General features: G+C 40.8%; 1 protein-coding gene across 1 annotated transcript in view; it reads right to left on the bottom strand.

Moving 5' to 3' along the window:
• LOC138852539 (zwei Ig domain protein zig-8-like) overlaps window positions 1-16,369 on the bottom strand; it is a 195,663-nt gene that overhangs the window by 29,814 nt on the left and 149,480 nt on the right. The window contains exon 4 of the mRNA XM_070083862.1: window positions 4,785-5,069. Coding sequence (XP_069939963.1) covers window positions 4,785-5,069 — 285 coding nt within the window. The remainder of the gene's footprint in view (window positions 1-4,784; window positions 5,070-16,369) is intronic.

Below are 16,369 nucleotides of genomic sequence, written 5' to 3'. Positions count from 1 at the left end.
CTGTATAACAGCTTCGGGTCAGATTTGGCTTTCGCTGCTACGTCGTTTTCATATTGTCGTTGGGCCTCCCTTCTTATCTGTGCATATTCATTTCTGGCTCTACGACTGCACTCCTTATTCTCCTGGGTCCTTTGCCTTCTATATTTCTTCCATTCCCTAGCACACTTGGTTTCTGCCTCCCTGCACCTTTGGGTGAACCATGGGCTCATCCTGGCTTTTTCATTATTCCTGTTACCCTTGGGTGTGTGAGTGTGAGTGTGCGTGTGCGTGTGTGTGTGTGTGTGTGTGTGTGTGTGTGTGTGTGTGTGTGTGTGTGTGTGTGTGTGTGTGTGTGTGTGTGTACATCTATTTGTACTCACACTTTTGTGATTGCAGGGGTCGAGTCTCAGCTCCTGGCTCTTCCTTGTAACTTACTGCTGGCTAGGCCCTGTCATATATATTTTTTTATACGCAGAGCCATCCTCTACTATTACATCCAAGGTATTCAACTTCTTGGTTACTTTGGAGCTGAAGAAATACTTCCTACCATCCCTATTTTCCAAATGTGCTCTTGTGTTCCCGTTTCCCGCCTCGACAATAGTCTATCCCTATCTACCCTATAGTAAGTTTATTTAGGTACAGCTACACATAAATACAATTATTCTTTATAATGTAAATTACGTCACTGTTATATTTCCCCTGGTTCTTCTCTTCCCTGAGAGGGTAGATGAATACAATTAGGAAGCGTGTCTGTCAAGCGCTCACCAGACGGAGGATCAAACCTCCATTATGCCTTGCGCTGAATAACCCACATGGGCTTAGCACTTAACACGAATAATAATAATAATAATAATAATAATAATAATAATAATAATAATAATAATAATAATAATAATAATAATAATCATCTCTTCAGTAATGTTGTCAGGTACAGGTTAGGTAATGTTCGTCAGGAAACAGGACAAATGTTTCCTGACGCGGTCTTAGTCAGATGATTGAGTTTTAGGTCATCTGCCCGAGGCCTTCTGCTGGCTTACAGATCCACTCCTTTAAAAATTATTGTTATTATTCTAACCATTTAGTATTCAGTTCCTGTAGTCTCTCCCTCATCACTACTCTTAATTCTGCGATAAATCTTGCTGCAAAAATCCGCATTTTACTTGTTGCACGACACGCTGCTTCCTGGAGTGACTTCCAGGCTACTGCTGACAACACAAGGACCAAACACATGTCTTAGACACGGTGGTGAGTCAATGCTAGGACTCCTAGAAGCTGGTCTTGGATTCAACAGTGGCCAACCGTACTAGCAAAATGAGAGAATCTCCCTTAGGAACCTGCAAAACGCATCTTTCAGATACGTAGTATCTGAGAGATTCTGGGTATATTTATTGTAGACGTTTCACCATCCAGTGGCTTTATCAATACAAATTCCAGGACATAATTTGAAGACGGCAGAACTATATACAAAAGTTAAGGTAATCAGTGCCTCAGCCTTGGAGCGCAGGCTTCTTCTTCTTGTTGTTTTGCCGGTACTTCCGGCCCGGGTCTTCTCCAGATGGTGACCCGGCGAGGGCATATTCACTACCTCTAACCCATCCCTTGGGTATGACCTACTTTCACTGGGAAATCCCACCTACCAGTGACTATGCCCTCGTCTGCTACCCGTCCCTGTCCACCTGACGCCAGTATATAAGCGCCAGCCTTCTTGCCTGCGCTCCAGAATCGTCACGACTACGGTGCTCTTCACACCAACTCCAAGGCTGAGGCACTGATTACCTCAACTTTTGTATATAGTTCTACCGTCTTCAAATTATGTCCTGGAATTTGTATTGATAAAGCCACTGGATAGCGAAACGTCTACAATAAAGTCACCCAGATGTTGCACATGTGTCTAATTTTCATCTTGTCGGTATTGTATATCATTCATGTACAAATACGTAGTTATTATTAAGAAACAGATAAACGAAACCAGTTACCATCCCATGTCCCATATGGATTTAGCGCTATTTTAATATAATAATAATAATAACAATAATGTTGGTAATATTAATAAAAATAATAATAATAATAATAATAATTATAATAATAATAATAATAATAAAAATACTAATGCTACTACTAATAATAACAATAATAATAATGACACTAATAAAAAATAATAATATTCGTAATAATAATGATGATAGTAGTAAAAATACTAATAATCATAATGATAATGGTAATAGTAATAATAAATATAATAATAATAAATATAATAATAATAAAAATAATAATAATAATAATAATAATAATAATAATAATAATAATAATAATAATAATAATAATAATAATAATAATAATAATAATAATGATAGTAATAATACTAATAATAATGATTAATAACACTATGTAACAAAATTTCACTTTTGTCGTGTTCCTGGGAAATAAGCATCGTTTCCCAATTCTTTATAACTAAACAAAATTTAAAAAATAAATTTTGATCCAGAACTTTGTTTTTGTGGTCAGGACACTTCTGGAACACTTTCAAGAAAAACTGATGTAAATAAATAATAATAATAATGTTCTAGGGTTTTGTTTGGCAAATATAAAAACAGGGACTCACAAACCAGCATTCAGTTCAGCTCTGGCTGCCTGAGAAGACACATCAGAAGAAGTGAAATGACATCAAGAGGCTGCAATCATTCTCCAGGTGTATTCTGCTACATATGTGGTCAATTCATTAAGACAAGAGCAAAGAAGTTCTCTGCAACAACATCTAAAAAAATGTGTGAAGATTACAAAGCATATTTTGTCATGTCAGTTGTGGACCAAGACAAGACCTGGGCGCCTCATGTTGCTTGTCAACATTGTAAGAAAACATTGGAAGGTAAGAAAGTCATTACTTATATGAAGGGTAAAATCTTGAATAGGAACATTTTTTAAATGAAATGTATGTAACAGAAACTAATTCTTTTGTTCTTTTACAGGAGCCATGAAGTTTGTTGTTCCTAGAATATGACGTGAACCCACTGATCACTCAACCAACTGCTACTTCTGTCTGGTGGAGCCTTACAAACACCGAACTGGGAAAAATGCACCTGCTATTTCTTATCCAGATCTTCCCTCTTCTATTGCACCAGTACCACACAGTGCTGATCTTCCTGTACCTACACCTCCAGAAAGAAGTCAACCATCAGAGGAAGAAAGCAGCAAATCAGAAAATGAAGATCACAATAAACAAGACTATGTTCTCACAGATGCAGCTGTTGGGAGGAATCCTTACTACCCAAACCAAACAGACCTCAGTGACCTTATCAGAGATCTTGGTTTGACAAAGTTAAATGCTGAGCTTTTGATTTCAAGGTTCAAGGAGTGGGACTTAGTGGATAAAAGTGTGCAAGTGACAAGCCAAAGAAAACGTCACCAACATTTCTCAAGCTTCTTCACTAATGAAGACAGGTTGTGCTACTGTTATGATGTATCAGGCCTGTTTAATGCAACTGGAATTGTATGCAATCCAGATGAGTGGAGACTCTTCAGTGACAGCTCCTCCAGAAGTCTAAAAGCTGTACTCCTGCACAATGGGAACAAGTATCCATCTCTTCCCTTGGCTCCTTCAGTGCATATTAAGGAGGACTACAACAGTGTCAAACTTCTACTGGAAGCTTTGAACTATGATAAGCATGGCTGGGAGGTTATTGGAGACTTCAAAATGATGGCATTTTTGATGGGATTCCAAGGAGGTTTTACCAAGTTTCCCTGTTATTTCTGTTACTGGGATAGTAGAGACAGAGCAGCACATTACCAGAGGAAGCACTGGACTCAAAGTACTGAGTTCTCAGTAGTAAGACATAATATCAAACATAAATCATTGGTGGATCCTCAAAAGGTTCTGTTCGCTCCATTACACATCAAACTAGGGTTAATGAAACAGTTTGTTACAGCTCTTGACAAAGAGTCTGCAGCCTTCAAGTATCTTCAAGACTTCTTTCCCAAGCTATCAGAGACAAAGGTGAAGACTGACATCTTCACTGGACCACAAGTCAGGAAAATCATGGAGTGCTCAGAATTTCCAAGGAAGCTCACAGAGAAGGAAAAGGAAGCCTGGGAGAGTTTTGTTGCTGTAGCACAGTGCTTTCTGAGCAACAACAAGACTGACAATTATGTGGAATTTGTTGAGACCTTGGTAAAAAACTATGGTAGGATGTCCCTTAAGGTCCATGTCCTTGATGCTCATCTTAACAATTTCAAGGAGAATATGGGAACATACTCAGAGGAGCAAGGGGAGCGCTTCCACCAAGATATATTGAACTTTGAACACAGATATAATGGATCTTATAATGAAAACATGATGGAAGATTACATTTGGAGGCTGAAACGGGAAAGTGATTTGTTGCTGTTCGCAGATATAGAAAAACTGCTCATTTTTAACGTTGTTTCAGAAAGTTTAAAATAAAATTTATGTAAATTTTATTTATTTTATTATGTTTTTGTTTTACATCCAAAACTAACAATAAATATTGAAATTTAGCCATTTTTTTTGTTAGAAATTCAACCTGTAAGTCACAAAAGTAAAGTTTAAAAGGAATAATGAGCATTTTCTTTTGTTTTGCAATAAAAGGAATTGGAAAATAATTGTGTTACACAGTGTAATAAATACGATTGTAATAATGATAATAAAATAATAATAATAATAATAATAATAATAATAATAATAATAATAATAATAATAATAATAATAATAATAATAATAATAATAATAATAATAATAATGGTAATAATAAAACAACTATCTATCAAGAAATAAGAAGTCAGCAAGTATTTACCAGCAATAACGTGAAGTGTAATATTAGCAGGAGTCGCTTTATCAGGGTCGCAGGTGTAAGCTCCAGCGTCACCCCAGGTGACGTTGTGTACCACCAGGGAGGACGCCAGCTGGTGTCTTACCACCTTGAGGGCGCGCCGAGGGTCGTAGTTGACCATGGTACCGTTGTGATACCAGAAGATGAAGGCTGGCGGCTCGGTGGCTTGTTCCACACCACAGTGAAGCCTCAGACGGACGCCCGTGTGGACGTGCATCTCCGGTGCTCCCTGGATCACTGCCCGGGCCTCTGTTGAGAGAGATGATTGATACTGTTGGCAGAGAGAAGTTTGGTACTGTTGGTAGAGAGCGACGGTTGGTACTGTTGGCAGAGAGATGTTTGGTACTGTTGGGAGAGAGGTGTTTGGTACTGTTGGCAGAGAGATGTTTGGTACTGTTGGCAGAGAGATGTTTGGTACTGTTGGCAGAGAGAGAGAGAGAGAGAGAGAGAGAGAGAGAGAGAGAGAGAGCGAGAGAGAGAGAGAGAGAGAGAAGAGAGAGAGAGAGAGAGAGAGAGAGAGAGAGAGAGAGAGAGAGAGAGAGAGAGAGAGAGAGAGAGAGAGAGAGAGAGAGAGAGAGAGAGAAAGAGAGAGAGAGAGAGGAGAGAGAGAGAGAGAGAGGTGTTTGGCCCTGTTGGCCAGAGAGATGTTAGGTACTGTTGACACTCAAACTCCTACCTGGAGGGTAAACCTGGGTGTTCCGGGGGTCAACGCCCCCGCGGCCACGACCTGGCCCTCATGCAAATAAAGGAACCTAAAATTCGAAACTCTCGTCTGATAGATGCAAAAAGCTTCTCTTCAGTCACCTGTTTAAAAATACAACAAAAAAAAAAAACACACACACACACCTAAATACGACTCCTTAGCCACATTGTGTTTGAAGTCTTAAGCATCAACAACAGCTCTGTTGATCCAAGTCATATTTGATGTTCATAGTCACCAGATTTTTCAACATGTGTATTAACCAAAAATATTTTCTACTTCAGTATTCCCTGAAGTAATTCTTGTAGCAGATTGTTACACAAGATCTCAACATGTCATAATTCACATACCATATTATCACGATGTTACAAGAAGCTGTAACATTCTAGTGACCTGTTATATTTGTTTCATTGTCTTGTAATTGTAAGTTAATTTTAAGGCTGCCCAGAATAATCTGCAGTTTATACGTGTTAGGTTATATGTGTTAATAACTCAAATGTCAGTTGTATCCCGTATTCACCTATATTCAAATAGTTTGGATTGCTTGTTGGCAGAGAGATGTCTGGTATTGCTGGAAGAGAGATGTTTGGTACTGTTGTCAGAGATGTTTGGTACTGTTGACAGAGAGATGTCTGGTATTGCTGGAAGAGAGATGTTTGGTACTGTTGTCAGAGATGTTTGGTACTGTTGACAGAGAGATGTCTGGTATTGCTGGAAGAGAGATGTTTGGTACTGTTGTCAGAGATGTTTGGTACTGTTGACAGAGAGATGTCTGGTATTGCTGGAAGAGAGATGTTTGGTACTGTTGTCAGAGATGTTTGGTACTGTTGACAGAGAGATGTCTGGTATTGCTGGAAGAGAGATGTTTGGTACTGTTGTCAGAGATGTTTGGTACTGTTGGCAGAGAGATGTCTGGTGTTGCTGGAAGAGAGATGTTTGGTACTGTTGTCAGAGATGTTTGGTACTGTTGGCAGAGAGATGTCTGGTATTGCTGGAAGAGAGATGTTTGGTACTGTTGTCAGAGATGTTTGGTACTGTTGGCAGAGAGATGTCTGGTATTGCTGGAAGAGAGATGTTTGGTACTGTTGTCAGAGATGTTTGGTACTGTTGGCAGAGAGATGTCTGGTATTGCTGGAAGAGAGATGTTTGGTACTGTTGTCAGAGATGTTTGGTACTGTTGACAGAGAGATGTCTGGTATTGCTGGAAGAGAGATGTTTGGTACTGTTGTCAGAGATGTTTGGTACTGTTGGCAGAGAGATGTCTGGTATTGCTGGAAGAGAGATGTTTGGTACTGTTGTCAGAGATGTTTGGTACTGTTGGCAGAGAGATGTTTGGTACTATTGGAAGAGAGATGTTTGGTACTGTTAGGAGAGAGATGTTTGATCCTGTTGGAAGACAAAAAGGTTTGGTACTGTAGGAAGACAAAGAAGTTTGATATTGTTGGAAGAAAGAGATATTTGGTACCAGTGGGAGAGCGAGAGGTTTGGTATCGTTTTGATTTATATTTGGTACCTTCTGAAAGGGACACTGGCATCGTTTTGAATGAACATTTATACTGTTGGGAACGGGCACTATCACTGTTATTGTTTGGAACAGAGAATACTGTTGTTCAGAACACACACTATCACTGTTTGTAATAGACATTGGCGATGTTAGGAAAGTTGTTATACAGACGTATCTGACATCAGTGACGTACATATAGAAAGCCCCTTGTTATTACCTGGAGTTTACCTGGAGAGAGTTCCAGGGGTCAACGCCCCCGCGGGTTATTCAGAAAAATAAGGCTAATTTTGTCCCCAGTCGGCTAAAACTCAGGTACCTACTTACTGCTAGGTGAACAGAGACAGCAGGTATCTTAAGGAAACACATTCTAACGTTTCCACCCGTACCGGAGATCGAACTACTGATCTCAGAGTGTGAACTGAGTGCGCTACCAACCGAGACACTGTTGTTAAGTACTATCAGAATTATTCACCTCTTACACAATCTATCTTGAAGGCTACAAGTTCCGCAGCTAATATATTAATGCTTCTACTAGAGGAAACAGATTTATGAGGTATCAGTCGGCGTTGTATGATTATAAATACAACAGTGTTTTATCCACTTATTTACCAGTTCATTGGCTATACTGGGTACAGAAATAAACTGTCATAATATGACTGATGTTTGATCACCAGTACCTTGTACACTTGGTACAAGTACCGGTACACTTGGTACAAGTAATGGTACACTTGGTACAAGTACCGGTATATTCGGTACAAATACCGGTACACTTGGTACAAGTAATGGTACACTTTTTACAAGTGCTGGCACACTTGGTACAAGTACTGGTACACTTGGTACAAGTACTGGTACATTTGGTACAAGTACCGGTACATTTGGTACTAGTATCGGTACACTTGGTACTAGTACTGGTACACTTGGTACAAATACTAGTACATTTGGTACAAGTACTGGTACACTTGGTAAAAATGCTGGTACACTTGGTACAAGTGCTGGTACACTTGGTACAAGTACCGAGTATCAATGTACACAAATTAGGATACTTTATTTAGCAGATGTTACATCCACTTGGGATTTTTTTTTTTTGAAAAGTGCGAAGTGGGTAAAACATCTCAATAAAATATCCAAAATGTTAAATACATGTCTTTACATCACACTATGGAATGTCAACGACCTTTCATGTGTGCAGTTTTAAAAACAGGTTGGATAAATACATGAGTGGGTGTGGGTGGGTGTGATTGGACCTAACTAGCTTGTGCTACTAGGTCAGATGTTGTGCTCCTCCTTTAAGCGACGTGTCTGACCTCACTAGGTCAGTGAAGTCAGACGGTCAGTGAGCTTAAAGGTCACTAGGTCAGTGAGCTTAATTAAGCCGTTTGGAGAATTGGATCTGTCTCGCATAGGCCAGTAGGCCTGTTGCAGTGTTCCTTCTTTCTTATGCTCTTATTTGACTTTGTTTATGTTACTCCTTGATCATTCCATGACCAGTGACTTGTTTCACGGCCAGGTAATACAGAACTTTTAAATGTACCTGTGTTCGTGATAGAGCGGCTGGTATATTTGCTCAGTACATGCAAGAAAGAGGTGGTTGGTACCTAGGCATTGTCAGACAGCGTGTATAATTCCTTCGAATAAGGATTAGTGGGATAAAAGCGAGGGTAAGAATTATAGGGAATAAACTTGATGAGTATAACAGGTAAAGTGCATGGTAGAGCTATTATTGAAAGAATTAAGAGTACGAATGTAGGAATGCGGAGGAAAAAAGATGGTTTAAGAAGGCTAGGTCACGTTTAGACCAAGTGATTACAGTATTGCATATAAATGAACATTACTTGGATAAACATAATTAGCTTTTTTGTTGAATTTGTGGATTTTGTAAAAAGGCACATGATTGAGAGGATAGGGGAACACTGTTGCAGATGTTGCAAAAGTGTGGAATAAGTTGCAGGTTACTAAATACAATAAAGAGTTTTGTAGATGTTGAGGCGCAGTTTAGTGTACAGAGGAGAGAGGAAGATTATTTTCCACTGAAAGTAGGTCTTAGACAGGGATGCTTGTTGCTACTATGGCATTTTAAATATATTCATAGATGGAAGGAAAAGAGTCAATATGGTGTCTAGTGTTTTGTGGTCTGAGTTTCTGACTCTGAAACCCAGAATTCTGTCAGCTCTGCTGCTCGTAGACAGGTATTGTCTAGTACTTCCGACGTCGTTGCTTATGATTATTCAATGTTCTTTTCTTGCTTCGGTTAGTTGCCATAAATTTTGTGTTCATGTCTGAGATTATTATATTCAATATATCTTACTTTGCACTTGCCGAAATTTATCTTTCGTGTTCCCGACAACAGCACCAGCCTCTCCAGGGCATTCTGAGTATTTAATCTTCTTTGGATGCCACATTCTTCCCCAGTTTGGAGTCATCTGCAAATTTTGTTGTCCCTATCTTAAGATCATTTGAGTACAACATGAGAAGGCTGGACTAAGGACTGCTTCCTGAGAGCTACACTCTTTACGTCTAGCAACTCAGAACCTCTCCCATGACTGCAACTGTTTCCTGACTCACTTACCCAGGCAAGAAGTTTGTCTCTTATACCATGTGCTGTCCTTATACCATGTGCTGTCCTTATACCATGTGCTGTCCTTATACCATGTGCTGGCCTTATACCATGTGCTGTCCTTATACCATGTGCTGTCCTTATACCATGTGCTGTCCTTATACCATGTGCTGGCCTTATACCATGTGCTGGCCTTATACCATGTGCTGTCCTTATACCATGTGCTGTCCTTATACCATGTGCTGTCCTTATACCATGTGCTGTCCTTATACCAAGTGCTGTCCTTATACCATGTGCTGTCCTTATACCATGTGCTATCATTATACCATGTGCTGGCCTTATACCATGTGCTGTCCTTATACCATGTGCTGTCCTTATACCATGTGCTGTCCTTATACCATGTGCTGTCCTTATACCATGTGATATCATTATACCATGTGCTGGCCTTATACCATGTGCTGTTCTTATACCATGTGCTGTCCTTATACCATGTGCTGTCCTTATACCATGTGCAGTCCTTATACCATGTGCTGGCCTTATACCATGTGCTGGCCTTATACCATGTGCAGTCCTTATGCCATGTGCTGTCCTTATACAATGTGCTGTCCTTATACCATGTGCTGTCCTTATACCATGTGATATCATTATACCATGTGCTGGCCTTATACCATGTGCTGTCCTTATACCATGTGCTGTCCTTATACCATGTGCTATCATTATACCATGTGCTGTCCTTATACCATGTGCTGTCCTTATACCATGTGCTGTCCTTATACCATGTGCTGTCCTTATACCATGTGATATCATTATACCATGTGCTGGTCTTATACCATGTGCTGTTCTTATACCATGTGCTGTCCTTATACCATGTGCTGTCCTTATACCATGTGCAGTCCTTATACCATGTGCTGGCCTTATACCATGTGCTGGCCTTATACCATGTGCAGTCCTTATGCCATGTGCTGTCCTTATACAATGTGCTGTCCTTATACCATGTGCTGTCCTTATACCATGTGCTGTCCTTATACCATGTGCTGTCCTTATACCATGTGACGTCCTTATACCATGTACCGTCTTTATACCATGTGCAGTCCTTATACCATGTGCTGGCCTTATACCATGTGCTGGCCTTATACCATGTGCTGCCCTTATATCATGTGCTGGCCTTATACCATGTGCTGGCCTTATACCATGTGCTGGCCTTATACAATGTGCTGGCCTTATACCATGTACTGGCCTTATACCATGTGCTGGCCTTATACCATGTGCTGTCCTTATTCTATGTGCTATCCTTATACCATGTGACGTCCTTATACCATGTACCGTCTTTATACCATGTGCTGTCCTTATACCATGTGCTGTCCTTATACCATGTGCTGGCCTTATACCATGTGCTGCCCTTATATCATGTGCTGGCCTTATACCATGTGCTGGCCTTATACCATGTGCTGGCCTTATACCATGTGCTGGCCTTATACCATGTGCTGGCCTTATACCATGTGCTGTTCTTATGACACCAAAATAGGCCGTCAAATTCATTCTGACGAGGACACTAGAGCACTCCAGGAAGATTGAAAAGACTGATGCAGTGGTCGGAGAAGTGGCAGATGCAGTTTAATATAGACAAATGCAAAGTTCTGAATGTTGGAATGGAAAATAACCATGCCACATATAAACTAAATAATGTAGATCTTAATATTATCGATTGCGAAAAAGATTTAGGAGTCCTGGTTAGCAGTAATCTGAAACCAAGACAACAGTGCATAAGTGTTCGCAATAAAGCTAATAGAATCCTTGGCTTCATATCAAGAAGCAGAAATAATAGAAGTCCTCAGGTTGTTCTTCAATTCTATATATCCTTGGTTAGGCCTCATTTAGATTATGCTGCACAGTTTTGGTCACCGTATTACAGAATGTATATAAATGCTCTGGAAAACATACAAAAGAGGATGACAAAGTTGATCCCATGAATCAGAAATCTTCCCTATGCGGATAGACTGAGGGCCCTGAATCTGCACTCTCTCGAAAGTCGTAGAATTAGGGGGGTTATGATTGAGGTGTATAAATGGAAGACAGAAATATACCATGTGCTGCTCTTATACCATGTGCTGCCCTTATACCATGTGCTGCCCTTATACCATGTGCTGCTCTTATACCATGTGCTGCTCTTATACTATGTGCTCTTATACCATGTGCTGTCCTTATACCATGTGCTGTCCTTATACCATGTGCTGTCCTTATACCATGTGCTGCTCTTATACCATGTGCTGTCCTTTAACCACGTGCTGTCCTTATACCATGTGCTGTCCTTATACCATGTGTTGCTCTTATACCATGTGCCCTTATACCATGTGCTGCTCTTATACCATGTGCTCTTATATCATGTGCTGTCCTTATACCATGTGCTTTCCTTATACCATATGCTGTCCTTATACCATGTGCTGCTCTTATACCATGTGCTGTCCTTATACCATGTGCTGCTCTTATACCATGTGCTGTCCTTAAACCATGTGCTGCTCTTATACCATGTGCTGTCCTTATACCATGTGCTGCTCTTATACCATGTGCTGCTCTTATACCATGTGCTGCTCTTATACCATGTGCTGCTCTTATACCATGTGCTGCTCTTATACCACGTGCTGTCCTTATACCATGTGCTGCTCTTATACCATGTGCTGCTCTTATACCATGTGCTGCTCTTATACTATGTGCTGTCCTTATACCATGTGCTGCTCTTATACCATGTGCTGTCCTTATACCATGTGCTGCTCTTATACCACGTGCTGCTCTTATACCATGTGCTGTTCTTATACCATGTGCTCTTATACCATGTGCTTCTCTTATACCATGTGCTGCTCTTATACCATGTGCTCTTATACCACGTGCTGTCCTTATACCATGTGCTGCTCTTATACCATGTGCTGCTCTTATACCATGTGCTGCTCTTATACCATGTGCTCTTATACCATGTGCTGTCCTTATACCACGTGCTGTCCTTATACCATGTGTTGCTCTTATACCATGTGCAGCTCTTATACTATGTGCTCTTATACCATGTGCTGTCCTTATTCCATGTGCTGTCCTTATTCCATGTGCTGTCCTTATACCATGTGCTGCTCTTATACCATGTGCTCTTATACCATGTGCTGCTATTATACCATGTGCTCTTATACCATGTGCTGATCTTATACCATGTGCTCTTATACCACGTGCTGTCCTTATACCACGTGCTGTCCTTATACCATGTGCTGTCCTTATACCATGTGCTGCTATTATACCATGTGCTGTCCTTATAACATGTGCTGCTCTTATACCAGGTGCTGTCCTTATACCATGTGCTGCTCTTATACCATGTGCTGCTCTTATACCATGTGCTGTTCTTATACCAGGTGCTGTCCTTATACCATGTGCTGCTCTTATACCATGTGCTGCTCTTATACCAGGTGCTGTCCTTATACCATGTGCTGCTCTTATACCATGTGCTGCTCTTATACCATGTGCTGTTCTTATACCACGTGCTGCTCTCATACCATGTGCTGCTCTTATACAATGTACTGCTCTTATACCATGTGCTGCTCTTATACCATGTGCTGCTCTTATACCATGTGCTGCTCTTATACCACGTGCTGTCCTTATACCATGTGCTGCTCTTATACCATGTGCTGCTCTTATACCATGTGCTGTTCTTATACCATGTGCTCTTATACCATGTCCTGCTCTTACACCATGTGCTGCTCTTACACCATGTGCTGCTCTTATACCATGTGCTCTTATACCATGTGCTCTTATACCATGTGCTGTTCTTATACCACGTGCTGTCCTTATACCATGTGCTGCTCTTATACCATGTGCTGTTCTTATACCATGTGCTGCTCTTATACCATGTGCTGCTCTTATACCATGTGCTCTTATACCACGTGCTGCTCTTATACCATGTGCTCATATACCATGTGCTACTCTTATACCATGTGCTGCTCTTATACCATGCGCTCTTATACCATGTGCTGCTCTTATACCAAGTGCCCTTATACCATGTTCTACTCTTATACCATGTGCCCTTATACCATGTGCTACTCTTATACCATGTACTGCTCTTATACCATGTGCTGCTCTTATACCATGTGCTACTCTTATATCATGTGCTCTTATACCATGTGCTACTCGTATACCATGTGCCGCTCTTATACCATGTGCTCTTATACCATTTGCTGCTCTTGTACCATGTGCTCTTATACCATGTGCTGCTCTTATACCATGTGCTCTTATACCATGTGCTGCTCTTATACCATGTGCTCTTATACCATGTGGTACTCAATACCATGTGCTGCTCTTATACCATGTGCTGCTCTTATACCATGTGGTGTTCTTATACCATGTGCTCTCATACCATGTGCTACTCTTATACCATGTGCTGCTCTTAACCATGTGCTCTTATACCATGTGCTGCTCTTATACCATGTGCTCTTATACCATGTGCTACTCTTATACCATGTGCTCTTATACCATGTGCTGCTCTTATACCATGTGCTCTTATACCATGTGCTGCTCTTATACCATGTGCTCTTATACCATGTGCTCCTATACCATGTGCTACTCTTATACCATGTGCTGCTCTTATACCATGTGCTTCTCTTATACCATGTGCTCTTATACCATGTGCTACTCAATACCATGTGCTAATCTTATACCATGTGCTGCTCCTATACCATGTGCTCTTATACCATGTGCTGCTCTTATACCATGTGCTCTTATACCATGTGCTACTCTTATACCATGTGCCGCTCTTATACCATGTGCTCTTATACCATGTGCTGCTCTTATACCATGTGCTACTCTTATACCATGTGCTGCTCTTATACCATGTGCTGTTCTTATACCATGTGATCTTATACCATGTCCTGCTCTTATACCATGTGCTGCTCTTACACCATGTGCTGCTCTTATACCATGTGCTCTTATACCATGTGCTCTTATACCATGTGCTGTCCTTATACCACGTGCTGTCCTTATACCATGTGCTGCTCTTATACCATGTGCTGCTCTTATACCATGTGCTGCTCTTATACCATGTGCTCTTATACCACGTGCTGCTCTTATACCATGTGCTCCTATACCATGTGCTACTCTTATACCATGTGCTGCTCTTATACCATGTGCTCTTATATCATGTGCTACTCTTATACCATGTGCTACTCTTATACCATGTGCTGCTCTTATACCATGTGCTGCTCTTATACCATGTGTTGCTCTTATGCCATGTGCTGCTCTTAAATCATGTGCTGCTCTTGTACCATGTGCTGCTCTTATACCATGTGCTCTTATACCATGTGCTGCTCTTATACCATGTGCTGCTCTTATACAATGTGTTCTTATAACATGTTCTACTCTTATTCCATGTGCTACTCTTATACCATGTGCTGCTCTTATACCATGTGCTGCTCTTATACCATGTGCTACTCTTATACCATGTGCTCTTATACCATGTGCTGCTCTTATACCATGTGCTCTTATACCATGTGCTGCTCTTATACCATGTGCTGCTCTTATACCATGTGCTCTTATACCATGTGCTGCTCTTATACCATGTGCTCTTATACCATGTGCTGCTCTTATACCATGTGCTCTTATACCATGTGCTGCTCTTATACCATGTGCTGCTATTATACCATGTGCTCTTATACCATGTCCTGCTCTTATACCATGTGCTGCTCTTATACCATGTGCTGCTCTTATACCATGTGCTGCTCTTATACCATATACTGCTCTTATGTCATGTGCTGCTCTTATACCATGTGCTCTTATACCATGTGCTCTTATACCATGTGCTACTCTTATACCATGTGCTGCTCTTATACCATGTGCTGCTCTTATACCATGTGCTGCTCTTATTCCATGTGCTGCTCTTATACCATGTACTGCTCTTACATCATGTGATGATCTTATACCATGTGCTGCTCTTATACCATGTGTTGCTCTTATACCATGTGCTGCTCTTATACCACGTGCTGTCCTTATACCATGTGCTGCTCTTATACCATGTGCTGCTCTTATACCATGTGCTGTTCTTATACCATGTGCTCTTATACCATGTCCTGCTCTTATACTATGTGCTGCTCTTACACCATGTGCTGCTCTTATACCATGTGCTCTTATACCATGTGCTCTTATACCATGTGCTGTCCTTATACCACGTGCTGTCCTTATGCCATGCGCTGCTCTTATACCATGTGCTGCTCTTATACCATGTGCTCTTATACCATGTGCTACTCTTATACCATGTGCTCTTATACCATGTGCTGCTCTTATATCATGTGCTCCTCTTATACCATGTGCTGCTCTTATGCCATGTGCTGCTCTTATACCATGTGCTCTTATACCATGTGCTACTCTTATACCATGTGCTGCTCTTATACCATGTGCTGCTCTTATACCATGTGCTCTTATACCATGTGCTGTCCTTATACCACGTGCTGTTCTTATGCCATGTGCTGCTCTTATACCATGTGCTGCTCTTATACCATGTGCTACTCTTATACCATGTGCTCTTATACCATGTGCTGCTCTTATACCATGTGCTGTTCTTATACCATGTGCTCTTATATCATGTGCTCTTATACCATGTGCTGTCCTTATACCACGTGCTGTCCTTATACCATGTGCTGCTCTTATACCATGTGCTGCTCTTATACCATGTGCTCTTATACCATGTGCTGCTCTTATACCATGTGCTGCTCTTATACCATGTGCTGCTCTTATACCATGCGCTCTTATACCATGTACTGCTCTTATAC

Source organism: Cherax quadricarinatus, chromosome 11, assembly GCF_038502225.1.
Source record: "Cherax quadricarinatus isolate ZL_2023a chromosome 11, ASM3850222v1, whole genome shotgun sequence".
NCBI classification, from domain to species: Eukaryota; Metazoa; Arthropoda; class Malacostraca; order Decapoda; family Parastacidae; genus Cherax; species Cherax quadricarinatus.
The sequence above is the reverse complement of the archived record's forward strand: the minus strand, read 5'-3'. Positions and strand labels throughout refer to the sequence as shown.